Source organism: Henckelia pumila, chromosome 4 (assembly GCF_033568475.1).
Source record: "Henckelia pumila isolate YLH828 chromosome 4, ASM3356847v2, whole genome shotgun sequence".
In the NCBI taxonomy this organism is placed as follows: Eukaryota; Viridiplantae; Streptophyta; class Magnoliopsida; order Lamiales; family Gesneriaceae; genus Henckelia; species Henckelia pumila.
The window spans coordinates 110,758,993-110,782,626 of record NC_133123.1 but is presented as its reverse complement, the minus strand read 5'-3'; the positions used below and the strand labels follow the sequence as shown (position 1 = coordinate 110,782,626).

The 23,634-nt window shown below is 36.5% G+C and overlaps 2 protein-coding genes across 9 annotated transcripts; both read left to right on the top strand.

The window, feature by feature from the left end:
* Positions 1 to 15,059: 15,059 nt before the first annotated feature.
* LOC140867022 (FK506-binding protein 1-like) lies at positions 15,060 to 18,061 on the top strand. Of its 8 annotated transcripts, XR_012145019.1 has the most exons (8): positions 15,060 to 15,443; positions 15,539 to 15,622; positions 15,866 to 15,946; positions 16,061 to 16,131; positions 16,260 to 16,367; positions 16,543 to 16,646; positions 16,759 to 16,886; positions 17,807 to 17,818. XR_012145019.1 is itself a non-coding variant. In XM_073272090.1 (7 exons), the coding sequence occupies exons 1-7, from the start codon at positions 15,268 to 15,270 to the stop codon at positions 17,828 to 17,830; spliced, it is 525 nt and encodes a 174-aa protein (XP_073128191.1). In that variant the 5' UTR covers positions 15,060 to 15,267; the 3' UTR covers positions 17,831 to 18,061. The 8 variants fall into 8 exon arrangements, 6 of the variants coding, with proteins under 6 accessions (XP_073128191.1, XP_073128194.1, XP_073128193.1 ...); XR_012145020.1 differs by lacking the exon at positions 17,807 to 17,818 and having other exon boundaries at positions 16,543 to 16,619; XM_073272090.1 differs by lacking the exon at positions 16,543 to 16,646 and having other exon boundaries at positions 15,060 to 15,296; positions 17,807 to 18,061.
* Positions 18,062 to 20,019: 1,958 nt separating this feature from the next.
* On the top strand, positions 20,020 to 22,059 carry LOC140866999 (exocyst complex component EXO70C1). Its single transcript, XM_073272066.1, has one exon. It carries the CDS (start codon positions 20,032 to 20,034, stop codon positions 21,988 to 21,990), a length of 1,959 nt encoding a protein of 652 aa, XP_073128167.1. The 5' UTR covers positions 20,020 to 20,031; the 3' UTR covers positions 21,991 to 22,059.
* Positions 22,060 to 23,634: the final 1,575 nt, after the last annotated feature.

Here is a 23,634-nt window from a genome sequence, read left to right as displayed (position 1 = left end):
CTAATTAACTCCTTAGTGCATCAACCATGTGATATCGTGTTCTTGAAGTGAACCCAAACCGAGAAACATATAGCACACACTTCATGACAGCTCCTCCAAGCTGTCCAACACCATGCGAGATCGAACATCTGAAGCTCGCCATGCCTCGCACTCTTCCTTCTTCCCCTATACATTAAGTGTTGTATCTTGCTTGCTTTGGGCTTTACTTTTGTGTCTTATCATGTGCATGTATTATTTTTCAGGTTATTATGGGCATTCATGTTGTGCTTTATCTATCCACCGTCTCCCCTGATGGTTTATTTGATGGTGTTATACATGCTGGAAATTTTTTTTCCCTTGGTGATGAAGTTGAGAACATCGAGTCCTAATGCTCGGTGTCGAAGGTACGAGTCCTTGTGCTTTTCTTGACTAATCATTGAAGACAATGCTTTTAATAAGTTTGGGGGGGGTAAATCAGTGTTTGATTCAGTTGTTTGGTTGATAGTTGATTAGTTGAGTTTTATTGTGTGCTTCATAGATAAAATTTTTGTTTGAGTTTATTTGTGTTTATGTGAGTATAGTTTAAAAGAAGTCAAGAAATAATTGGAATGCGTGGTCAATGATGAAGAAAAAAAAATTTTGTGCCTATAACTGAAATTCATGACTGTCCACCTATTTAACCAAATTTTGAATTTTGAATTAATGGAACCAATTAGATGAACAATTTCTTATATACTCTGTGATTAATACTTGAATCTGATTTTTGAAACATGCAAACATAGATATGATTGAGGCATTGTTTGAAATTTTTGGGTCTGTTGTTTGTTGAAAAATTTATCCTTTGTTTCCCATTTGAGCCTACACGTATATGAGTACATGAGGTAAAAAAAATCTGAAATTGTTGTGAAAATCATCGTTTACTTCTTATGATTATTTATTCTGCACTGATTGATATTTGTATGATTTAATTGTGGATTGAGACTTGTCTAGAACTAGTTCGGACACTCTTCGAGGCAAAATACGGGCATAACTGTGATTAGGAATTATTTAGGCAATTTTTCTAAAAATCGTTTGAGCCTTTCAAGCTACCCATTGATGAATTATATCCCTAGTACCTTGTTTGATCCTTATTGAAAATCGAATGGCATGCGTGTAAACATGTGATAAACCCTCATTCGTCATTGTTTCAAGGTCCTACCTTTACTACCTGAATAACCTAAACACTATTTCATACCTTTAATAGAGTAATTTGAATGCTAAAATGTTATATGCTCCTATTTTATATTTGTGAATATGGGATGGTGTGGTGGAAGAATTGAAAAAGAAAGGGGTAGTAGAGAAAAAAAAGAGATGAAAAGAGGATTGAAAAAGAAAAAAAACTTATGAATGAAAAGTTGTGAAAAAAATATTGTTGGTGAAAAAGATGAAAAAATCAATTAAGTGAAGAAAAGGTGTGAGATTTGAATGAACAAGGAGTTGAAATTAGAGTTGAGCATAAATTACTTTTTATTTTGAATTCTTATTCCGTTGTTTGTAGCCATGAGCCAGACCTAACATTATAAGTTGATTAAGTCCTATTGACTGAGTCTCAGTTGCCAAATATACTAGTGGAGAAGAGTTGCGAGAATTTAGCCTATGGACTGTTATTGATACTTTTAATGATTATGAATTTTTGATCGAAACACGCACACACTATTATTCTTTGCATTTACCTGATTGTGAGTGTTTTTGATTTTATATCCTATATTTGATCCTTTGCTACCTTGAAAAGTCCTCATGATCTATGAATGTTTGAATTGAATTTGGATAAGGGTGTTTTGAAATGTGAGTTGCGGAGATTGTAAGTTTATGAAGTTATTTAGTTATGATTAAAATTTTCAAGTGTTAGTAGTTGGATGAGATTGGATCTGAATTTTTGAAATTATTTCTGAGGCCAGTGCTTTCTTGACTACTTTTGGGTGATTTGAGTTTGTGGAATTTATTGTTTTGATAGTTTTGCTCGGGACTAGTAAAAGTTTAAGTTTGGGGGTATTTGATAAGTGTATTTTATACACTTAATTTATATATGATTTTAATTGTTAATTTTTTGTTTCGAGCAGATTTATGTGTGGGTTTCGTTGTTTTTGTGGGTGTAGAAAATTATTGAAGTATTGTGGAAAAGAGAAGAGAAATAAGAATTTGAGAAGAGAAAAGAATAAAATGAAGAAAAGAAAATTGAAGCAGTAAAAAAAATAAGAAAAGAACAGGAAAAGAAACGAGAAAAGCTAATGGGCTTTTTATTGGGCTAGAAAGTTTAGCGCTTCATTAAGCTCTAAAGGAGAAAGGAAGTAGAGCAAACGCGCAACTTTCTGTGAGAGTGAAGAATTGGAGTCAGAGACTTATGCGCGCTCGCCTAGGATTTCTGGAGCGCCTACTCCATCGCGCGATCTCAGATTTTAATTATTTCGGCAAATATTTTATTGGGATATTTTTCATGGGCTTTTGGGTGACGGTATAAAAGGGAATTGAAGTCTGAGATTTAAGAGAGAACCGCCACAACACACAAAAGATCAGAGAACAAATTTCTGGGAGATTTTTGATCGTGTGATTTTCTGAGGGAAGTCTGAGCTTTTATTTGAATAACAAAGACGGAGATCGAGAGTCCGGACACGGCATCGCATCGACAGATTTGTTTTCTATCTTTTTATTTATTTAATTCTGATTTGATGTTGAATTTTCTGAACATGAATTATTGTTTTCAGAATTTTATTAGGAATTAATTTTTTAGAGTCTAGAGGTCGGATGGAACCTGGTGTAGACGCTTTCATGAATTTTTTATTTAACGAATTGAGTTTATTCTAGATTAGTTGTTTTTTTCTAGATTTGATTGTCTTTTCAATTACCTAATCACTAATTGAATTGTAATATTTATTTGAAATCTGGCACTCGGGAGAGGAGACTTTAAACAATACCAATAGAATTTACACTGTTAATTATTTATATAACTCGGGAGAGTGTATAATTTTAACAGAGCTTTTAAAAAGAATATTATTTTGAATAGATTACTGCAAGTAGATTCTTAATAGGGATATTGGAATTGAATTATAGTTGATAAACATTATTTGTTGCTCGGGAGAGGGAAATAATAAACTTAAGTGTTCTTGGCTATTAATTGACTGAAATTCATGAAGATTAATTAATTAGGATTGATTGTTGTTGAAACCAGGTGAAATCTATACCTCTAGACCATTTTTCCTCTAATTGATTTTTATCTGAAATTTGTTTGCGTGCTATCAAAAACTCATTGATTATTTTATTTTCTGCAAAACCTCTCAGTTATTGATTTTCTAGATAAAATTATGACTATTTTAATTACAAGAACTGAATATTTTCATTTTACTCTCTGTGGGAACGATACTTGATTTATCACTATATTAAAACTTGACACTCGTACGCTTGCGAGTATTTTTCATAACAAGTTTTTGGCTCCGTTGCCGGGGAGTAATTTTTTATTTTGTTTAGTCTTGTTACCAATTAGTCTAAGTTTTAATTTAGATTTTTTTATTTTATTTTAAGTTACTAATTGATTTCTTCTTATTTTTAAATTGCAGTTCATGTGAAAGTCTCAAAGTGCAAATTCTCTACTGTTTGATCGAAAGATCGAGAGAACTGCACGTGCTTTGAGAAGAGCGAGAAGAGAAGAAGTTAATAGAATGGCTGAAGAGAATCAAGCTCCCTTGGTGCCAATTAAAGAGCACTTTAGGCCAGTAATCCAGGCTTACTACTCTGGAATATCTCGTGGAACTATCAATGCTAACAATTTTGAGCTAAAGCCTGCATTGATCAACATGGTTCAGCAGAACTAGTTTAATGGGAGCGTCACAGCTGATCCTCACCTACACCTGTGCACTTTCCTGGAGATAACAGACACGATAAAATTTAATGAAGTCTCTGAAGATATAATTAGACTGCGTTTGTTTTCTTTTTCTCTCAGGGATAAGGCGAGGAGTTGGCTACAATCACTGCCATTGGGAATTATCACTACATGGGAGGAGATGACAGAAAAATTTCTTGCAAAATATTTTCCTCCTGCCAAATCGACCCAACTGAAGATTGAAATCAGCACCTTCAGGCAGATGGACTCCGAACAGCTCTACGAGGCATGGGAAAGGTATAAAGAGTTATTAAAACATTGTCCTAACAATAAATTTGCAGATTGGGAGCAAATTGAGCTTTTCTATAATGGGTTGAATGCGCCTACTCGATTGTCGGTGGACTCTGCTGCTGGAGGCACCAATTTTGCTAAGGACCCTGTACAGGCCTACGATATGCTGGAACAGATTACGATCAATAGTTTTCAATGACCATCTGAGCGTATGGGAGTCAAGAAGCCAGTTGGAGTGTATGCAGTGGATCCTCTCACATCTATCACTGCCCAATTATCTGCACTGACTACATAGGTAGCTTCTTTGAATAAGGTGAATGTTACAGATTCAGCTGGAATTTTCAGTCGTTAATGAAGGATCTTAGTCCCTAGAAGAAGTGAATTATATTAATCCTAATGGCTACCGAGGGTGAGGAGGCTATAGAGGTAATCCTGCTCCCAACACTTATCACCCAGGTTTGAGAAATCATGAAAATTTTTCTTACGCTAACAATAAAAATGTGTTAAATCCTCCTCGAGGATAGAACACAATTAAGGGTGAGGGTAAGCCATCTTTGGAGGAAGTTGTTAGTAATTTTGTGCAGGAATCTGGTAAAAGGATGGCGAGGACTGAGACTCGTCTAGATAGCTTGGAGACGCACATGGCCAACATGGGTGTTGTACTTCAATCCATGGAGACTAGCATTGGGAAGCTGGAAAATGCCTTGAAAGATAATAATAGAGGCCAGTTCCCGAGCAACACAGAGGTAAATCCGAAGGAGCAGTGCAATGCTATCATGTTGAGGAGGGTGCAGCAAGTAGATAGAGAAGAAAGCCAGCCATCTGAAAGGACTGAAAAAGCTGTAGTTGAAGAGAAAAAAGTCGAGGAGAAGGAGCCTGAACCTTAGCAGAAATCGATGTACAAGCCTCCACTTCCATATCCTCAACGGTTCAAGAAGAAGACTCTTGTTGAGCAGTTCTCCAAATTCATGCTCCAAAGTCAAGTCGAGTGTTACCAACTTTTCAATGAGCCCAATCATGCGCACCCCATGCTCATGGACCGAAGTCCCATCTCGCATGCGGCTCATCATGAGCTCTCTGACGGTGGCATACCTCTCCGACCTTGACTGAGTTCCAAAGAGTTCCTTGAGGTTCTTGTGAATGTCAGCAACATTCACGGTATCCTCGAATCTCCTTTGAAGCTCATCAGACATCGAAGCCTGCATGTAGCATTTGGCCTTGATATCATTGTCCCACCATAAATCAAGTTTGGCCAACTCTTCCGGACTTGTATTAGCCGGGGCTTCCTTCGAAGGCGGCTTCTCTAACACGTAGAAAGCTTTTTCCGAAGTAATAATAATTTTCAACTTACGGAACCATTCCGTATAGTTTGCGCCAGTCAATTTGTTTTGTTCGAGAATTGAAAACAGTGGATTGCGAGAAGTCATTGTAATAGTATACTGAAAAGGAAACAGACAATAATCAATGATTGTTTAATTAATTTACTAAGGCATAAAATATGGCGAATTTTTATTTTATGAATTACACAACCACCATTTTAACGATTTCACTACCCTCTAGTGAAAACGGGAAATTTTTTTTCTTAGTGAGAACATGGAGTCCAATTGACAAATCATGATCCCGAATAATATCAGCCAACCATAATTTTCAAAAGGTAGAGCCTAATTACTTCCAAAGTAACCCTCATGTTTTTACCTCATGTCCAATAAGGGCCCAATAATATGACGCCGTTTATTGTGACATGTCAAGATAACCCATCAATATTAAGTTGTGATGGACGGTCGCCATGTGGATCCCCAATAATATGAGCCAATCCCATGGGAGTTCCACCCAACTTACAACATGTGTCGATCCAATGTACAGCTTTTCGACGAACGGGCCCCCCCAATAATATGAGCCGGACCGTATCCGCGGATAGCATCTCATACATTGATCGTTGATGGAAGGTAGGAATATTTAAACAATATTTAAATTCCCTTTTTATTAATCTTGATATCAATTTTAAATTATATTTAAAATGAGGGATTTTAATTTTGAAAATTTGTCTCATCATGCAATTTATGTATGCTTGCGGGATTCATACAATTTAGTCTAAACATGCATACATCAATAATATCATATATTATTTAAGGATGATCGATCCCATTAACTAATGACCCGTGGTTGCCAATCACGAGTCTAAGTCCAATCCTAGGTGATATGCAAGTATGCAATGCAATCCTATTACATTGAGCTTCCAATTTACATTTCTTCGATCTTCATTGTCTGCTGGGCCCACCATTTCTTCAAATATTTGTCTCCCACTAAGTCTAATAAATTTACAATAAATTTCGATGACAAATATGGGATACATTTTTAGGGGTGGGAACGGGCCATAAACCAGGCCCACTTTTATTACATATGACAATCATATTTGGGCTATAAACCAAGCTCATAAATAAACACCAACAACAATAAGACAAATGTAAATCACCTAACATACACCTAAAACATTGGTCATGGCAATCGATCATCCTTTATCCATTAATTAATTCAATAATTAAATAATTGGATAAACATGCAAAGGCATCATAATTTAAAAGATAAAATCATATTTTATCTTATCCATCCATAAGATCATATCTTATCATCAATTGTACCAAAATAATTAATTTTATAAAATTTAATTTAACGGATAAAATTTATAAATTTTCCAAAAATTCAAATTTATCCAAAAATCAATTTTAAAATTTTCGGACTCGAACAATTCGATCCGATGCCTCGTGAACCAATTAAAAACAATTTTCGATCGGATCAAAACTAGAATTTCAAAAATTAAAATTTTAATTAAAAATTAAAAATAATTTTTCCTGCCCGCGCCCCAAAAGGGGGTTCGGGCTGGGCAGCCCGTCGTTGCCCCTTGGGCAGCGATCCAATCGTTGTCCTTGGGCATTGACGCTCGCTGCCCGATTTGCCCATTAAAATTCAATTTTAAATTTTCATTTTGTTTCATAAACCGAGGCTTAAAAATTTTGTACAATCGATTAATTTAATCGTTTGATCTGAGCAACCTGGCTCTGATACCACTGTTGGAAAACGGTGTTCAGATCAATTAAGAATTGATACCCGGTGCAGCGGAATTTTAAAATTTTTATTTTATTATATGGAAGGATTCCATATATGGGTATCAAAACTTTTACGATTAAATTTGTTCTAGTAAAAATAAAACACAGTTAAATTTTTACCTCGTCAAGCAAAGGCTTGATCGTGGACTCCAACAGAATTTAATCTGCTCTTCTTGTAAATCCCGGAAACCGATGACAGTCACGATCTAACTCCGGAATTAGGTCCACGAACGAAAAACAGAAACCCTCTGATTGACTGCACTAGAAATCAATCAGAAGTTTTACGTAGAGAATAAACAGATATGATCTGTTAATTCGATTTGTAATTTTTCACAAAAATCACAAGTCGAATTTTCTCCAAAAGGGATAGAGGATTTCGAAAATCCCCTCGAAAATTCTAGAGTGTATTTTCGAAAATTGCAATATACAATGTATGTAATTTTCGAACCCAACACCTTTATTTATAGATAATTTCTAGTTATAATTGTATCAGGACTCTAACTCCTTAAAGCCCACAATCCATAACTTAAGCCCAACAAGCCAAGCCTGTTGTTATAGAAATTAATATAAAATTCATCGTGACTCCGATTGATAAACTGATTTCACCAATGTGCACAGAAACCATTTCTGCATCTTTTAGAGTCAAGATAATTTTTCTGAATCCGAATTCAGTGATTTCCAAAAATGCCCATCCCTATGTCATTTTAGGAAATCCCGCTCCCTTTAGTTAAGAAGTCCAACTTCTCTTTCATTAAATTTAACTCTTTAAATTTAACTATCTCTACGGGGTTTTAGTAATCCATTACTTGTGTAACCCTCAATGGTTCAGGAATACAGCTAGCCGTGGGCTCACAACTCCTTGTGACTCGGAACAACAATTTCCGACTTACCCATCGAATCATGGTAAGAGCGCCTAGCAACATCGCCCCATGATTCCCTAGGTATTACTGATAGTGCCTGCAAGAACCAGTAGATTTTGGTTAGCGTACAGTACGGTCCCTTCATCCATATATCCCGATCGAATCAACAACTATTGGTATATCGAGAGTTGTTCGAGATTCGATAACTATGCATTAAATCTTGGAGATCAAATAGTGATATCGCATGTGTTACTAGGAAAACCCATTAACCTAAAACACATCATGTACTCTGGACAGAGATTCGTCACACTAATATCTCCTCAGATCGCATAGGATATCCACACTCGCAAGTATGTGGTGAATCCTTGACAACAAAGCATCGACTCCTATATGTGTCGTAACTGTACCCAATCCCGACACCTGATGACCCCAATAGAGTCGGTAAACGAGTCAAAGTACAGTACTAGCATATAGAGTCTCAATGATGTTTCAAGTAATAAGGACTAATGGTGTACAACCAAAACCGCGGACTTTATCCACTCGATAAGTGATAACCACTTGGAAAGTCCGAATAGGGTAGTTCGATCATTCATCATATGAATATCCATTTGCATGCTTTGAACATCTCTATGTTCCATACCAATGAAACGTGGTACTCGGCATCGCAAATGCTAGTCTCAATCTCGAGCGATCATTATCCTTATTTGCGGACGGCTCAATTGACTAGGAACAGTTTAAAATATACAGTGACTATAAGATGTGTTTCATGATAGCCATCCCCATGTGCTACCACATCTTACATACACTATAGTATATTCAAGGTCTTTATCAAAACAATAATAGTATATCATAATATAACAATATGAAGAAAGATAAAGTCAATGCCATTATAAAAGTGTAAATTATATTAAACAAAAGATTGTTTTACATAGAGTCATAAAAGCCCTTAGCCACAAGTTGGCTAACCGGGCACCCACTCTTTCATACTATTCCTTATTCTATTGGTGGTTCTCATTTTACTACTGCACTATGTGATTTAGGGGTCAGTATTAATTTAATGTCACTGTCTATTTACAGGGCCTTGGAGTTGGGAGAGATGAAATCGACCATGATCTCATTGCAATTAGCGTATAGAAGCATCACATATTCATTGGGTATTGTTGAAGATGTGCTAGTTAAGGTGGATAAATTCATCTGCCCAGCAGATTTTGTGATCTTGGACATAGAAGCAGATCATGGTGCTCCACCGATTTTTGGAAGACCATTCTTGGCCACAGCAGATGACAAAATTGAAGTGAAGAAGGGGGAATTGTCGATGGGTGTGGAGTGCGAACGGGTGATTTTTAACTTATTCATGAAGACACCTAATACACCCATTGAAGAACTGTGCTTGATTGAGCCGGTGGTGAAGTTAGAAGGTTGTCAAAGATCTGATATTGCGGGTGATTTATCAAAGAAGAACATGCCAAATTCCACAAAAAAGAAAGCAAAATTTAAAAGGTGGTTCGTGGAATATATTTGGCTTGTGAAAGAGAAAGGAAAGATCGTCTAATATCGGTGAAAGTCGGACTGACGACTATAAACCAAGCGCTATTTGGGAGGCAACCCAAAATTTTTGTGTTTTTTTAATTTTAATTTTATTTTTATCTAATTTATGCTTTAAAGTTTTTTTAGTTCGTTTTGTTTATTATTTTATTTTATTTGCTTACATTGTTGGAAGAATTTTGGAGCTTAATATTACAAAAATTTTAATTTTTTTCAGGATTTTGAAAGTTTTGGCAGCAGATCATGCGTGCTCGCGCAAGATTAGAGGCGCCCGCTCCAGGTTGTGATTTCAAATCATACGTTTATGCGCGCACACTCTACGGATGAAAGAACCTGCGCAAACGCGCATATCTTCCGCGCAAACCTTGCGCTAACAAGCATCCCCAACCGCTCACAATCAAGCGCAATCGCGCTCTTTATCCGCGCAATACCTTGCGCAAACGAGATCCCTGTCCGCGCCTCCACCATGCGCAATCGCGCACCTTCTCCTTGTGCAAACCACTCCCAAAGATATGAGCAAACCTTGCGCTAACAAGCATCCCCAACCGCACACAATCAAGCACAATTGCGCTCTTTATCCACGCAACACCTTGCGCAAACGAGATCCCCGTCCGCGCCTCCACCATGCGCAATCGCGCACCTTCTCCTTGCGCAAACCACTCCCCATTAGCACTTGCACCTAGCGCAATCGCGCATCTTTCCATCCCCTACCATGCGCCAATAGCAACTCATCAGCGCATCCTCTAGAGCAATCGTGCAACCCCAGCTAGCTAAAACCATGCACAAACAATCTCCTCATCTGCGCAGCACCATCCACAATCGCGCAAGAAATTCCGAGGTAAAGGTTCTCTGCTCTCTTTATATCACCAACACACCGACTCTTCCGATCGAGGTGGATGGTGCATATTTTACTTCTCTAGACTCTGGGCATCTATAGAGAGTGTTTCTCGACAATGGTTAAAATTCTGCTCACCAATGTCACTCAACTATAGTCCACAGAACATCTAACTCATCTAGGCCTCTCTTGCCCGTAAAACAAAGTTAATTGGCTCAATACGAATGCAATGAAATTCATAACTCATTCAACTAATTTAAAGTAAAAACAAATAACATGCAAGTATGTGATTTTTCGGAACACTCAAATCAAGTCGGATTCGAGTTATTTGTTCCATTCCATTCCAAGTCATCTTTTACCTCTTCTTTGATTGACGTAGCTGCAATCCGGACAAGCTACAAGCACAAAAGGCTTAATCAAACATCATTCGATTCAAGTCAAAGAATGAAGTAACCTCGATATCAAACCTTGAACAATTCTTCAACGATTCGAATTCTGTCAATTCCGGACTCCACGATCTGCAACTGAATCTGAAAGAAGATATAAAATAATTCCAATGTCAATCCATCCAATCCATCCAATTCAAACCATTCAAACTCAATTCCAACTCCTAAATCCAAAATCTCATCAATAAAAACGATTGATATTCCAAAACTCAAACTGGCGGCATAACGGCTATAACTGATCAAACCGGAAATACAGACAGCAGTACAACATCTCAAACAGCTCATAACAATGCTAAAACCACAATAGAGGTTCAAACCCAACAAATCTCAAAACTCAAATTTTAGAATAAACTTACAAAATTCCTAACAATTCCGAACGACGTCCTAATTCAAAACCGACTGAGAATAAATGATCAGAACTTTGCCAAGAACAACATACTCGCAACTCAATCGATTCTAACAACATCCGAAAAATAGAAAGAATCTGATCGGAGAATTACTTATGATATAACGGAGCTCTCGCTGCCGTGATCGCTAATCTGCCTTCAGAAATAAATTCCAACGGACGGATCGAGCTCGGACTGAAATCTGGAAGCTTGAAGAAATGTTGGAGGTTCTTCAATGGAGATAAGGCGTGTAGGGGAATAAGATGGAATGCTTGAACTAAGTCAACTAGAGTAGATAATATATAAAATACATTATTTGCGTTTTTGTCCCTCAAATTTCTAAAATTTGCAAAATAGTCCCTGATCAAATACAAGTCGATCCTCGAATTCTAAAATCTCTGATTAACCCAAATAAGCTCAATTAAGATAGATTTGGGGCGTTACACTATGACTGACACAATGAATGAATTAGCGACTGAACTAATTAAAGAAGCCACTACTGAACCAAAGATGGTTGAACCAGTTTCGATGTTTAATCCCGAACAACAGCTGACCCACCTGAAAAGAAAGTGTCCCTTCTCAAAATCTATTATGTGCTAAAGAATGTTACCACCGAAATTGAGTAAGAGCAAGTAACTGAGAAAAAATCAAGCTTTTGACATTGAAGTGGAAGAAGAACCATCTATGTTCAAGATGTAATAACCCTTGCTTGAAATACCATATGAACAATAATCTACTTGAAAGGAGCTTATTGATCTCACTTCTAAGCTACATCAGTCATGAATTAATCCCTAGAATGAACAAGCTGAGGAAACTGACTTTGAACAGATTGATGAAATTTAAATCAATCAACAATAGGAAAAAAATACTGAAAAACTGAAAAATAAATTAAATTGAAGTTCTAAAAGAACAAGAGACTACTAGTGATCAAATCGAAATATCTAATAGGGAACAACTGGAACAACAACAGAAATATGAAATTGAAAAGAATGAACAAGGAACTAATACAGGAATGAATAAAGCCGAAACTGAGCAAGAAAGAGTTGAATTTGAAGTTTTGATGAATAGGGAGTTTGAAACTGACAAAGGACAAGAAGAAACTGATACAAAGAAACAATACAACAATGTAGAAACATAGACTGAACAATGCTCGACTGAGCTGGAAATTGAAAAGTTCTTTGTAGAAATAGAGACTGATGAAACAATCCTACAAAAAGGTAAACAAATCAGTACAGGGAAGGCTAGGCCTTCAGGCACAACAGGACATCATCCTGAAGAAGAAGAAGAAGAAGAAGAAGAAGAAAAAGAAGAAGAAGTGCCTGAGGATGACTATTCTCCTGACATCAATGCTATTTGGATAACATTGAAGTGAATAGCCCTCACTATTAATATTTCAGCCATCGGAGAAGATCAGTCGGAGAACAACACTCATGTAAGCAGTCTAAGGGATTTCTTATCTAGTGAGATGAGAAGACTTCAAATTCAAATGAATAGACTATGCAAAGCCTTGGACACTGCCAATTCAAAAGTTTCTACAATACCTCAGCTGACAGAAACTCAAAATCAACCGACCCCAAAGTTGATTTTTTGATTGCGTACTTCAAAAATTTTAGAAGTACAATGGCTGATAATTACATTGCCTTTACTTCTCAGATTAGAGCATTAAATCATGTGGTTCAACATATTCTTGTCAATACACCATTGCCTTCCAATGATTCTTCTGAAGGTGTCCATCAGGGCAATCAGAGGATAGGTTCTTATTTAAGGCCATTGGGTCAAGGATCTCAGAGAAGCCAATACAAAAGATAGTCAAATGCTCTTCTGTACTTTATCGACACCATTCAGTTGATATATTGTAATTCTCTTCCGATGGTTATCTTATGGAATTATTATTATTATTTTATCTACGTGCAAAAAAAATTTTTGACAAAAAGGGAGAAGACAATAGACATAAACTACTCAGACAACTATTAGTATCAGTCTAAGATACTAATTCGTTCAGTCGTCTAAAAAATATATTAATTTTTTCCTAAAACAGACACTCAAAGCTATGTTTTGTCAAACACCAAAAAGAGAGAATTGTTAGATAATAATTTTAACTTTTGGTGTTTAACAATCAATTAAGGAAAAATTAAAAGACTGAAAATAGTAACTTAACTGGATGTAGATGGACAACTAATCGGAGTTACTCAACTAAACAGTTCAGTCAAGAATAGTCCTGACCTGATTGGATATTTATATGACTGAACGAAGGTGACTGAATTAATCCGAAGAACATTCAACTGGACTTTGGCAGACTATTTGAAGACTAAATTTGACGACTAAACTTAGTATCTTGACTGAACAAGGACTGGATGACTATTTCAAATCAGTCAAGGGTACTCTACTGAATATTGGACGACTGAAATTTATCAAGAAATATTAAATAAAGACAGTTACACTCGATCAAAAATTCCCTAAAATATAAGTGTCAGAATATTTGAATTGATACCATTTTTGTAAAAGACAAAACACCCTAACAGATGCTGCAACAGTGGTAGTAGCGCAGAGTTGCACTATTTTCAGAGCTTGTCCTCAAGACTTACAACTCAAGCAACGAGAAATTAATGTGAGAAACAAATAAAATTGTAAGCATTTAATTATGACCGTTGCATATTGATGCCTATAAACATGCTTGAAGATTAGTTGTGGATAGCTCTCTCAAATTTTCAAACATTCAAGCATTCTAAGATATATGTGATCAAGTCCTTCGAGCTACCAAAATATCAAAGTATCTCACAATTGTAAAAGCACACTCTTTCAAGATATTCATTCGATCATCAAAGATCATTTTGTGTGAAGTGTTCAAGCACCTTATTCATTCTTGTAAAATCAGTAGGACTGAATTGCGTATTGAGTCTAGGAGTTTCAGTTAAGATAGTTTTAAGTCCTTGCTGAATTGAGATTGTACAAGTGGTTGAATTACTCAAATCTTCTAGTAGAGCATTCCAAAGAGAAGAAGGGTGACGTAGGAGTTTTTATATCAGAACATTCATAAACAATCTTTGTGTTCTTACTATTTCAGTTGACATTTTGCTCAAGTGTTCAATTTGTCTGTTGATTTTTTTTCGCACATAATCTTTGTTGATCAACTGATATTGTCAGTCAAAGAAACAAACAATCAGTTTAGTTGTGACCATAACTAAACCAAGTCATTCAATTAGAAGAAAGTGCATGTGGTGTATTCACCTCCCCTCTACACGCACTCGTCGATCCTAACAAAGATGATACTATTAATGAGTTCAAATAAGGGCAAGGGCAGAGTAGCCGAGAAAGTGGAAAATTTGCATGGCATGGCTGTTCGAGAACCAACTACAACAAATTTGATGTACAACAACGTCTAAACGACAACGGTTTTGTGAAAAAACCGTTGTCTCATGAGCTTTCACAACGGATTATTAAAATCCATTGTCGTTTGCCTTATTTTGTTAAAGAATGACAACAGATTATGACCTACGACAGCGGATTTTAAAATATTTTGTCTATTAGCGCTTTTTTATGGCCTACGACAATGGATATTAAAATTCGTTGTCGATGGGCGTTTTTTTTATGGTCATACGACAACGGATCTTTGAGCGTGTTTTTTATGGCCTACGACAACGGATTCTACAAAACCGTAGTTGTATTATTATTTTATATATTAATAAAATTAATTTTTTTTAAATATGTTATAATGAGAAACACCTTTTCGTTCTCTTTTCATCTCTCATCTCTTGTTTCTCTCCTCGTCGCTCTCACCATCCATTATCAAACCCTAGCTGCCATAGCACTCTAGCCCACTTCAGATCGAGAGCGGTTGTAGAAGAAGGATCGATGATGGAAGACTTTCGGTCACTCTCTCACTCCCGAGCATTTTCCAGGCGGCGGCTCCGGATACGACTTTACCCGGCGTCAGAGGTGGATCTAGCAATGGAGCTAAGTACAGGCTCATGTCTCCGGCCAAGCTCCTGATCTCTAGGTCCACTTGTATTCCTCTCTGTTTTTTCAGGAAAAAGTTTGACGAAAGGCGATTGGGGATTTTTTAGGCGTGATTAGGTGAGAAAATGCCTAAATACAAAGATGAGGTTCCTGCAGTTCGAGTGTATACAGTTTGTGATGAATACAAGTTTGTGACTAACTTTTTATTCCCCACAAATTCATTCTGTTTTAGTTTTGGATTTACTCAAGGAATAATTGGGTATCAAAATACTTTTACTGCAGATATTTGATTGTGAGGAACGTTCCGGTGCTTGGCTGCGGTGATGAGTTATTAAATTTATTCTCTACCTATGGCAAAGTTGAAGAGTGAGTGCTTGTTAATCATTCGATATTCGACATTGATGCATGTTTCACTATTAATAACTGGAAAGTGGGCAGTTTCTGAATCATGTTTTCTTTTTATTCTTTATTTCCCCATAGAATTCATCTTGTTGTGCTTGGGGATTTATTGGTGTCAGTTCCTAAAAAATATAGGTTTATTCTGTGGAAGCAGAATTTTAGTATCAGTAATTGATTAATATTTTGATTGTTTTGGTGTGTTTTGTTCAGATGTAAGCCAATGGATGATGAAGAGTGCGAGTCATTTATTGATGTTTACTGGATTAAGTTTCATCAGGTCAACAATGCCAGGTGATTTTAGTTACTAAATACTTCTATTCCATTCTCGAATACTTGTTTATATTCCTGTCAATCCTTAGGAGAAAATATAGCATATGGCATTATTATCCGAGTTTTTGTTGTGAGGCTTAAAGATGGAGACGACTTCGACTCGAGCCTGGATAGAGGAGTACCCTTCACATTCAAATTAGGCCAATGTATGTTCTGAGTACTTGTTTGTCAGATTCTAGTGAAGTTTTGACTATAATATGTGGTGCTTATTTTGGTGGATTTGCTCTGTTTCATCAAAAATTGCATTTGAAAATGGTGAAAATTGATCGGACAGGTGAAGTGATCGAAGGATGGGATGAAGGAATCACCACAATGAGGAAAGGTGAAAATGGTACCATAGTCTCTCAATGTGATAAAGGCTTGGAATTTTCTCTCACGGATGGTGAGTCCATGTTCCTCGTATCCCATGATTTCTAACTCTAAATTCATTTCTAAAATCCGAGTTTTTGTTTGTCATTACAAACAATTACTCAGAACATACACATGGATATTTTCCTTAACGGGACCCCTTAAAATCTGCTAATATAATGAATTATCCGAGTTTTTGTTTGTCATAGATGAGTAGGATGAGGGAAAAAACTAGACTTGATGGAATGGCTGTAACGAGGATGACAATGGAGTTTCGACAAGACAAGTATAGATGTTTATAGTCTGCTTACTTGTATGTGATTGTGTTTTGTTTAGTTTTTAAGCACATGATTTTGCTATGTGATTGTGTATTGATTGAATTATACATGCAGAAATGATTTATTCTTAAAAATTTGTGAGTTCAGGAGGTTTCCCAGTACTGAAGAGAATATCTCATTCCTCACCATCAAGGAAAGTAATCTCCACAATTCCAAGATGTAGTGGCTCCTCTGAATCGAGTGGTGATAAAAGTGAATCTTCAGACCAGAATAAGGTATGTGTCATTGATGTAATATTAGTTTATTTTATCTTATTTTCCCAGGCTATGGATGGAATCCCTTTACGTGTTTTGAAAATTTAGCAAGGAGTCTACTTTGTTGCTTATTTTATCAGTTGGTTTGGAATTATCTTTAGTTACAACTTTGTGTTTGTATCAAAAAAGGGATAAAATGGGACGTGTGAGATGGATTTTATTGTTTTTCTTATATGTCCTTATTTGACTCACGAAAGCACCTACATCGTAAACTAGTTACCCAGAGGCCAGAAAGGAATTATGTTATGCCCTTGAGCCCACTTGAAGAATCTATTAAATACCTTGATAACATGTTATTGCTGCTTTATATTTCTTCGTTGGATTTAACATAGAATTCTTAGACCGTGAAAAATCCATGATTGTTGGAGTAACATCAACCTAAGGATATGTGCTATATTGGAGGGTGATACTGGCAATAAATAACCAAACTTTCCGATTGATTTCAGGTCCCTGAGATTTCTTTCACATTTATTATTTCTGATCTTTTTTTCAGGCCTACATAAACACAAATACTTCATACTACAAAATTTTTAAGAACCCAAATCAGACCTAGCTAGACTATGCATAAAATATGTTTAGTTAGTACTTTTAGCTTTAAAGTATCAAGTATATGGAATCAGTGTCCAACCATGTTTATCATAAGCATTGAGAAAAGATGAAAATTAAAAATCCATAATTTGTATCAGGTTAAAAGTGTATCTTCTGTGTTTGAATGGCTTGGCGATTCCAACTACATGATGAAGCTTCTTCTTGACTTGAAACCAAAAGTTCACTCAGTTTGTTGTTAGATGCGTTGAAAGTGCCTGTTTTTACTTTGCTTTGACTACAAAGTCAAGTATATTCTAGTATCTTGATGACCCTGCTTTAAATATTATGCACAGATTACAAGATCCTCTTGGGTTTAACATACAACCACCTGATAATTGAAAGGGAAATATAAAAATGGCGAGAGGTTTGATATGGGCAACCGCAGAGGATTTGGCACGAAATCGAGGAGGTCAAGCATATTCTGCGTGTGAGAACACGAACGTGGATGGGAAGCAGAAGATCATGTTCGCTTTGTTTACGTCTCTAGTTCTTAGTTTCTGAACTTTTTTCGCATTTTTCTGCAGTGTGCATTGAATTAAAATTTTAATTTCGAGTGATTTGTAATACTAAAAAATTGTATATTAAATTTTATTTATGAAATTTTAAATTTTGGTTTATTTATAATATTAAAATTTATATAAAAATTTTTATTATTTTTTGTTTTTTATAGAGAAACGACAACGGATTTTATCCGTTGTCGTAGGGGTGCAGTTTTGACAACACCATCAGTTGGTAGGATTGCATAGTAAATTTTTGATATTAAATTGTGAATGCATGATATTTTATATGCTTAATTATGAGCATGTCACATGTGTTACCCAAAAAAAAAAAGTATTCTGCATTTTCCATGTTTCATATATAGTTAAGCATGACCGAGACGTCCGGATGCCACGAAAATACATAGTAATTGAAATATGTGTTTCATAAATATCGTCATCACACGTACGAACTCATATTTATAATTTGCTATATATAGTATATTTAAGACCTTTATCAATGCATTTTGTATGGGTAATAAGATAAAGTAAATCTCAAATAAAAATTAAACTAAATCAAAATAAAGACGATTTATGACAAAAAATAAATTTCTGAGTCAACAATATAATTGACTTGTAGGGTTACGATCTTAACACCTGGAGAACAAGACAACGTTTAAACGAGATAAGACTCTAACCGAGAGGAGGTTTACAATGTTGGTTTTTGGATTAAAAAAGTAGTACGAGTCTCGACCTTTGAAGAAAGTTTATAATATTTTCCATTTGTCTTTTTTCGATTTTTAAAATGGTAATAACAGGCAAGAAAGAAGATCATGGATTGCCACGAAGTGGTTAATTAATCGAAGGCATAAAGCCATCATTAAATCTAAACTGAAGCATGTCGTGGACAGCACATATATAACGTTCTCAGCCGGGTCAACGACAAACTTCGTACGACCAAAATATATAATGGGGAATACCCGACGATATTTTGATAAATTGACCCGGATGATTTTTACAGGGAACAAATAAGATGGACTGAACGAAGAAAAGCCTAAACAAGGGGGATGAACAACTTCATTATATCTAGTCATCCCATTCATATTTAAAACGAAAACTAATATTTTTTCCAATCTTTATCACAAATTTATTCGTAAAACCATTTCATAAATTTTTTTGTGTATATCAAACTCGTAAAATCGGACATACACGTTATGTATATTATATATGGAAAAGACATATATAACAAACTTTATTTTTTTTAATATGTATTTTACATATACCAATTTTTTTTTCGGTTTTGTGGGATAATAAACTGGGAAAAAAAAAAATTAGTCATTTTTAGAAGCACTTGTCGTTTAAAATTTGTTTTTTTTTTAATGAAATAAATAATTTTAAATTGCAAATAAACGAAAAATAAGTCATAATTGCAAATTTGTGGTGGCCATGTCAAGATAATTACTCTATGATGCTTCCAGATTATTCTATGCTATATCTGGAGTACTTCTCCCCCCATGATGTGGTCAAATATCAACCATTGGATCATCAACACATATGTCAATTTCCATAAAAATATAAGGGTCTCACGTGATCTAATGATATTAAAATAAGGGGAGAAACACTCCCCGTATAGCATAGACTAACCCGATGCTTCCTTGCACACATGTTTTTTTTTGTGGTTTGATAAAAAAATTATTAGGAACGATATTAGTAGACAAAAAATGAGGAGGATTGAAGCGAGCTAGTAAAAACGTAAATAATAAACAGGAAATGGTTTATTTTCCCAAACGAGAAAATAAAAAAAAAAATTCTGATCCTTTAATATTCGCATCGTTCCAATTTTGATCCTGTTAGAACAAAAAGTAAGTCACCAGACAAATCACGTAATTTTGCCTTAATTCCCCTAACAAATCTCTGCAGACAAAGTCAACCCTCCCTTGTTAAATAACAAACTTTGTTTGAGCCTCTAATTCACAACTTCCCCCAAGCTATCATCTTGTTTAATTCCCTATATTTGCAAATTACAAAGAACAATTATATCAATGGAGAAATTATCTCTCGGTGAAAAGAATAGCTTCAGCAAAGCTTGCCAAATCCAAAGTAGAGCAACAACGCTCCATTCCTCATCATTAAACGATGTATCTCATCAGAAATATAGCCGAGGAGATGAAGACCTCGCGCCTGATCCTCGTCGACTCTTTGTAGATATCGATCAATTCACAAACTCTCTTCTGGGAATCGATGACAAGTTATCGGGTCCTCCTCCCGAAACTCCCGATTTCGTGGAGACTTTATCAAAGACGGTGGAATCGAAACTGGAGTGCTATAATAATTGTGACGATGCAAAGAGAAAACTTGGAGAAGAGATGAGCGAAGACGATTTGTTTTTCATGGAAGCTGTGGCACACATGTCCAAATTAACAAATGCTTTGAGCCAATTTGCATCATATGGCACCAAGTCCCCCACTTTGAACAGAACCAGCATGGTGTTACAACGTGCCATGACATTCCTTGAAGAGGAATTTCGGGCATTGTTGGAAGAAGCAACAAATTGGGTGCAGGATAAAGGCTTGCCGCCGAATCAAGAAGAATATTCGGATCGCTGCGTGTTACCTAGAGAAGCAGATTCTGTGGACTCAGATATTCATGATTCTCTGCCTTATTCACCTCAAGTCATGACCAAAATGAACAAAATCGCGACGACCATGGTCTCCGCGGGGTACGAAACCGAATGTTGCCAGGTTTACTCCATCTGTCGAAGAAATGCCATCAGGCAGCAAATGGAAAGGCTCGAATTCGAAAAGATCAATATAGACGACGTGGTGAAAATGTCGTGGGAATCGCTGGAGGGCGAGATTTCGCGGTGGATCCGGGTCGTTAAATTTTATTCACAGGTCATTTTCCCCAGCGAGAAGAATCTCGGGGAGTCGGTCTTTTCGGAACATCCGCAAATCTGGCGAAGCTACTTTAGCAACCTCGCTCGCGCTGTGGTGATTCAGCTACTCGATTTCGTGGAGGCCGTGGCCATGGCGAAACGGTCGGCGGAAAAGCTGTTCAAATTCCTCGACTTGTACGAGACGCTGAAGAATCTGATTGTGTCTATGGACCGCGATTTGTGCTCCCCCGATTTGATGGAGGAGATCGCATCGGGCAGTGATAGGATCGGGGAGGCAGCTGCCAGCATATTCTGCAATCTCGAAAACTCAATCAAGAGCGATGTGGCGAGAACACCAGTTCCCGGTGGAGCCGTGCACCCATTAACGCGTTACGTGATCAATTATCTCAAGTACGCAGGCGAGTACAAGGAGACACTGGAGAAAATCTTTCAAAAGCACAGAGCGACGGCGGCGGAGAATGAGACGAAATCTCATAGCCATGACAACAGCAGCCCAAGCACTAGTAGTACAACTCCGTTTTGCATACAGGTGGTGAGAGTGATGGAGCTTTTGGATGCCAACTTAGAAGCAAAATCCAATCTTTACAGAGACCCTTCTCTCCGGGACATATTCTTGATGAACAACGGAAGATATATATTGCAAAAAGTAAAGGGTTGCGTCGAAATCCGGGGAGTGATGGGGGATACATGGTGCCGGAGAAGATCGACAGTTGTCAGACATTATCATAAGAATTATCAGAGAGAGACGTGGAGTAGAGTGCTGCAGTGTTTGAATCAAGATGGTTTGTTTCAAATGAATGGTGGGAAAATGAACAAAGCTACGATGAAGGAGAGGATGAAGACATTCAGTACAATATTCGAAGAAATACATAGAACACAGAGCAGTTGGATGGTTAGTGATGAGCAGCTTCAATCGGAGCTTAGGGTCTCCATATCTGCGTTGGTTATACCGGCTTACCGATCCTTCGTGGGCCGGTTCAGGCAATGCTTGGATAATGGAAAACAAGCTGATAAGTACATCAAATACCAGCCAGAGGATATCGAGGCATTGATCGAAGATCTCTTCGAGGGTAGTACTACTTCAATGTCTAGAAGGAGACCCTAGCTACCTAATATCTTTATTTATTGTGTGTGCATGTATGCTCAAGCGCCTCTGTTTCATTTTTTGATGGATTTTAATTCATTAATTAGCCATATATATATATATATATATATATTATTTGTGTGCAATATTATTGCCTAACTATTACCTATATTTTCATATGTCCTCAACAAAATTTTGAAATAGTACGTAAACAATTTATGACAATTTCTTTTCCCAATTAGCCCCAGAAAAAAATAATAATACTGCGGCTTTATAGTTTTATTGTTAAATGACAAAAGAAGTAGTCATACTACAGAGACAATTCTCTATGTTAAACAAAACTTTGGACAAGCTTGACCAAGCAGGATCTTCTTTGTCCCAACTGCATCAATCTCATGCTTCACTTGAAACCAAATTGGATACTCTTTCCACTGAATTTCACTCGCTGAAAGAATCCTTGGCAAATAATTTTCAGAGTATGACCAACCAGATAGAATCTCTTTCCTCTCTCACTAGACAGATTCTGCACAATCAAAATACATCTCAAAGAACTCAGCCAAGAGATGGCCATCAGAGACAGTTTAGCATATCATCGTCTACCAGCCGAGCACACAGCACTCATCGTCATTATTAGGGCTGGGAAAAAAATACCAAAATGCCGAAAATACCGTCATACCGTACCGAAAAATTTACCGAATATACCGAAATTTTTTTTGGTATACCGAGTTTTTTTTCGGTATACCGAAATTTATCGGTATACCGAATTTTTTTAAATATCCGGTACGATATTCGGTATAGAAATTCTCCATACCAAAAATTCGGTATTTTCGGTATGGTACCGGAATCGTACGGTACGGTATACGGTATCGTATTTTGATACGGTATACCGTACCGTACCCAGTCATAGTCATTATCCAAATCAACGATATAAATTTAGCTTTGCTTATGTTATCTACACATGTTTGCTGAATTATCGTTATTTAATGACATCTATTTCTCCTCCAAGTGCTTATTCCTCTTACTTATTGTGTTTGTCAAAAAGGGGAAAAACAGTTTAGCAGTTCGAAATCAGATAAAACGCAATCGACAACTAAACTCAACAAAAAAAAATCTAAGTTTTGATAAATCTAAGTTTTGTCAAACCCCGAAAAGGGGGAAATTGTTAAAGATTTTAAGTTTCGGTGTTTTGAAATCGTAGCGCTAAACTGAACGATATACATCAAGTCACTAAACTGATAGCATCGTGAAACTGAAAGTGACTAAGTAAACTGCTCGCGCGCTCAACTGCTAAAGCTTACAAATAGTTTATATACCGAGACTGAGTACCCAAGTTGCTAAACTACTATTTATCCAACTACTCTCAGTCTACCTTTTTTCCACTCAACTGTCATCATTACTCAATTGGAGTTCTAATCAGATAATATTTAAAATTATGATCACTGACACCCAAGCCTATAAATAGGCGCATCGATCAGTTGAGAAAAGCTCTCGCAATTATTGAACATGAACTCGCACTCTGAGCAGTCGACCAAAAGCTTTCAAAGTTCTTTAAGCTAAACTGATCAAGAAACTCGAAGCACGCAATTCGCAGATATCATTCGATCATTGTAGGATCAACTTGTGCATCTGTAATCGAGTTGTAAAAAATTTTTCTTTTTTTTTTTT

Excerpts from the sequence above, each read along its gene's own strand:
- LOC140867022 (XM_073272089.1), top strand. The coding sequence starts at position 15,382 with ATGCCTAAATACAAAGATGAGGTTCCTGCAGTTCGAGTGTATACAGTT. Across the intron at positions 15,444-15,538 it reads ACAGTTTGTGATGAATACAA|ATATTTGATTGTGAGGAACG; the intron begins GTTTGTGACTAA and ends CTTTTACTGCAG. Across the intron at positions 15,623-15,865 it reads ACCTATGGCAAAGTTGAAGA|ATGTAAGCCAATGGATGATG; the intron begins GTGAGTGCTTGT and ends TGTTTTGTTCAG.
- LOC140866999 (XM_073272066.1), top strand. The coding sequence starts at position 20,032 with ATGGAGAAATTATCTCTCGGTGAAAAGAATAGCTTCAGCAAAGCTTGC.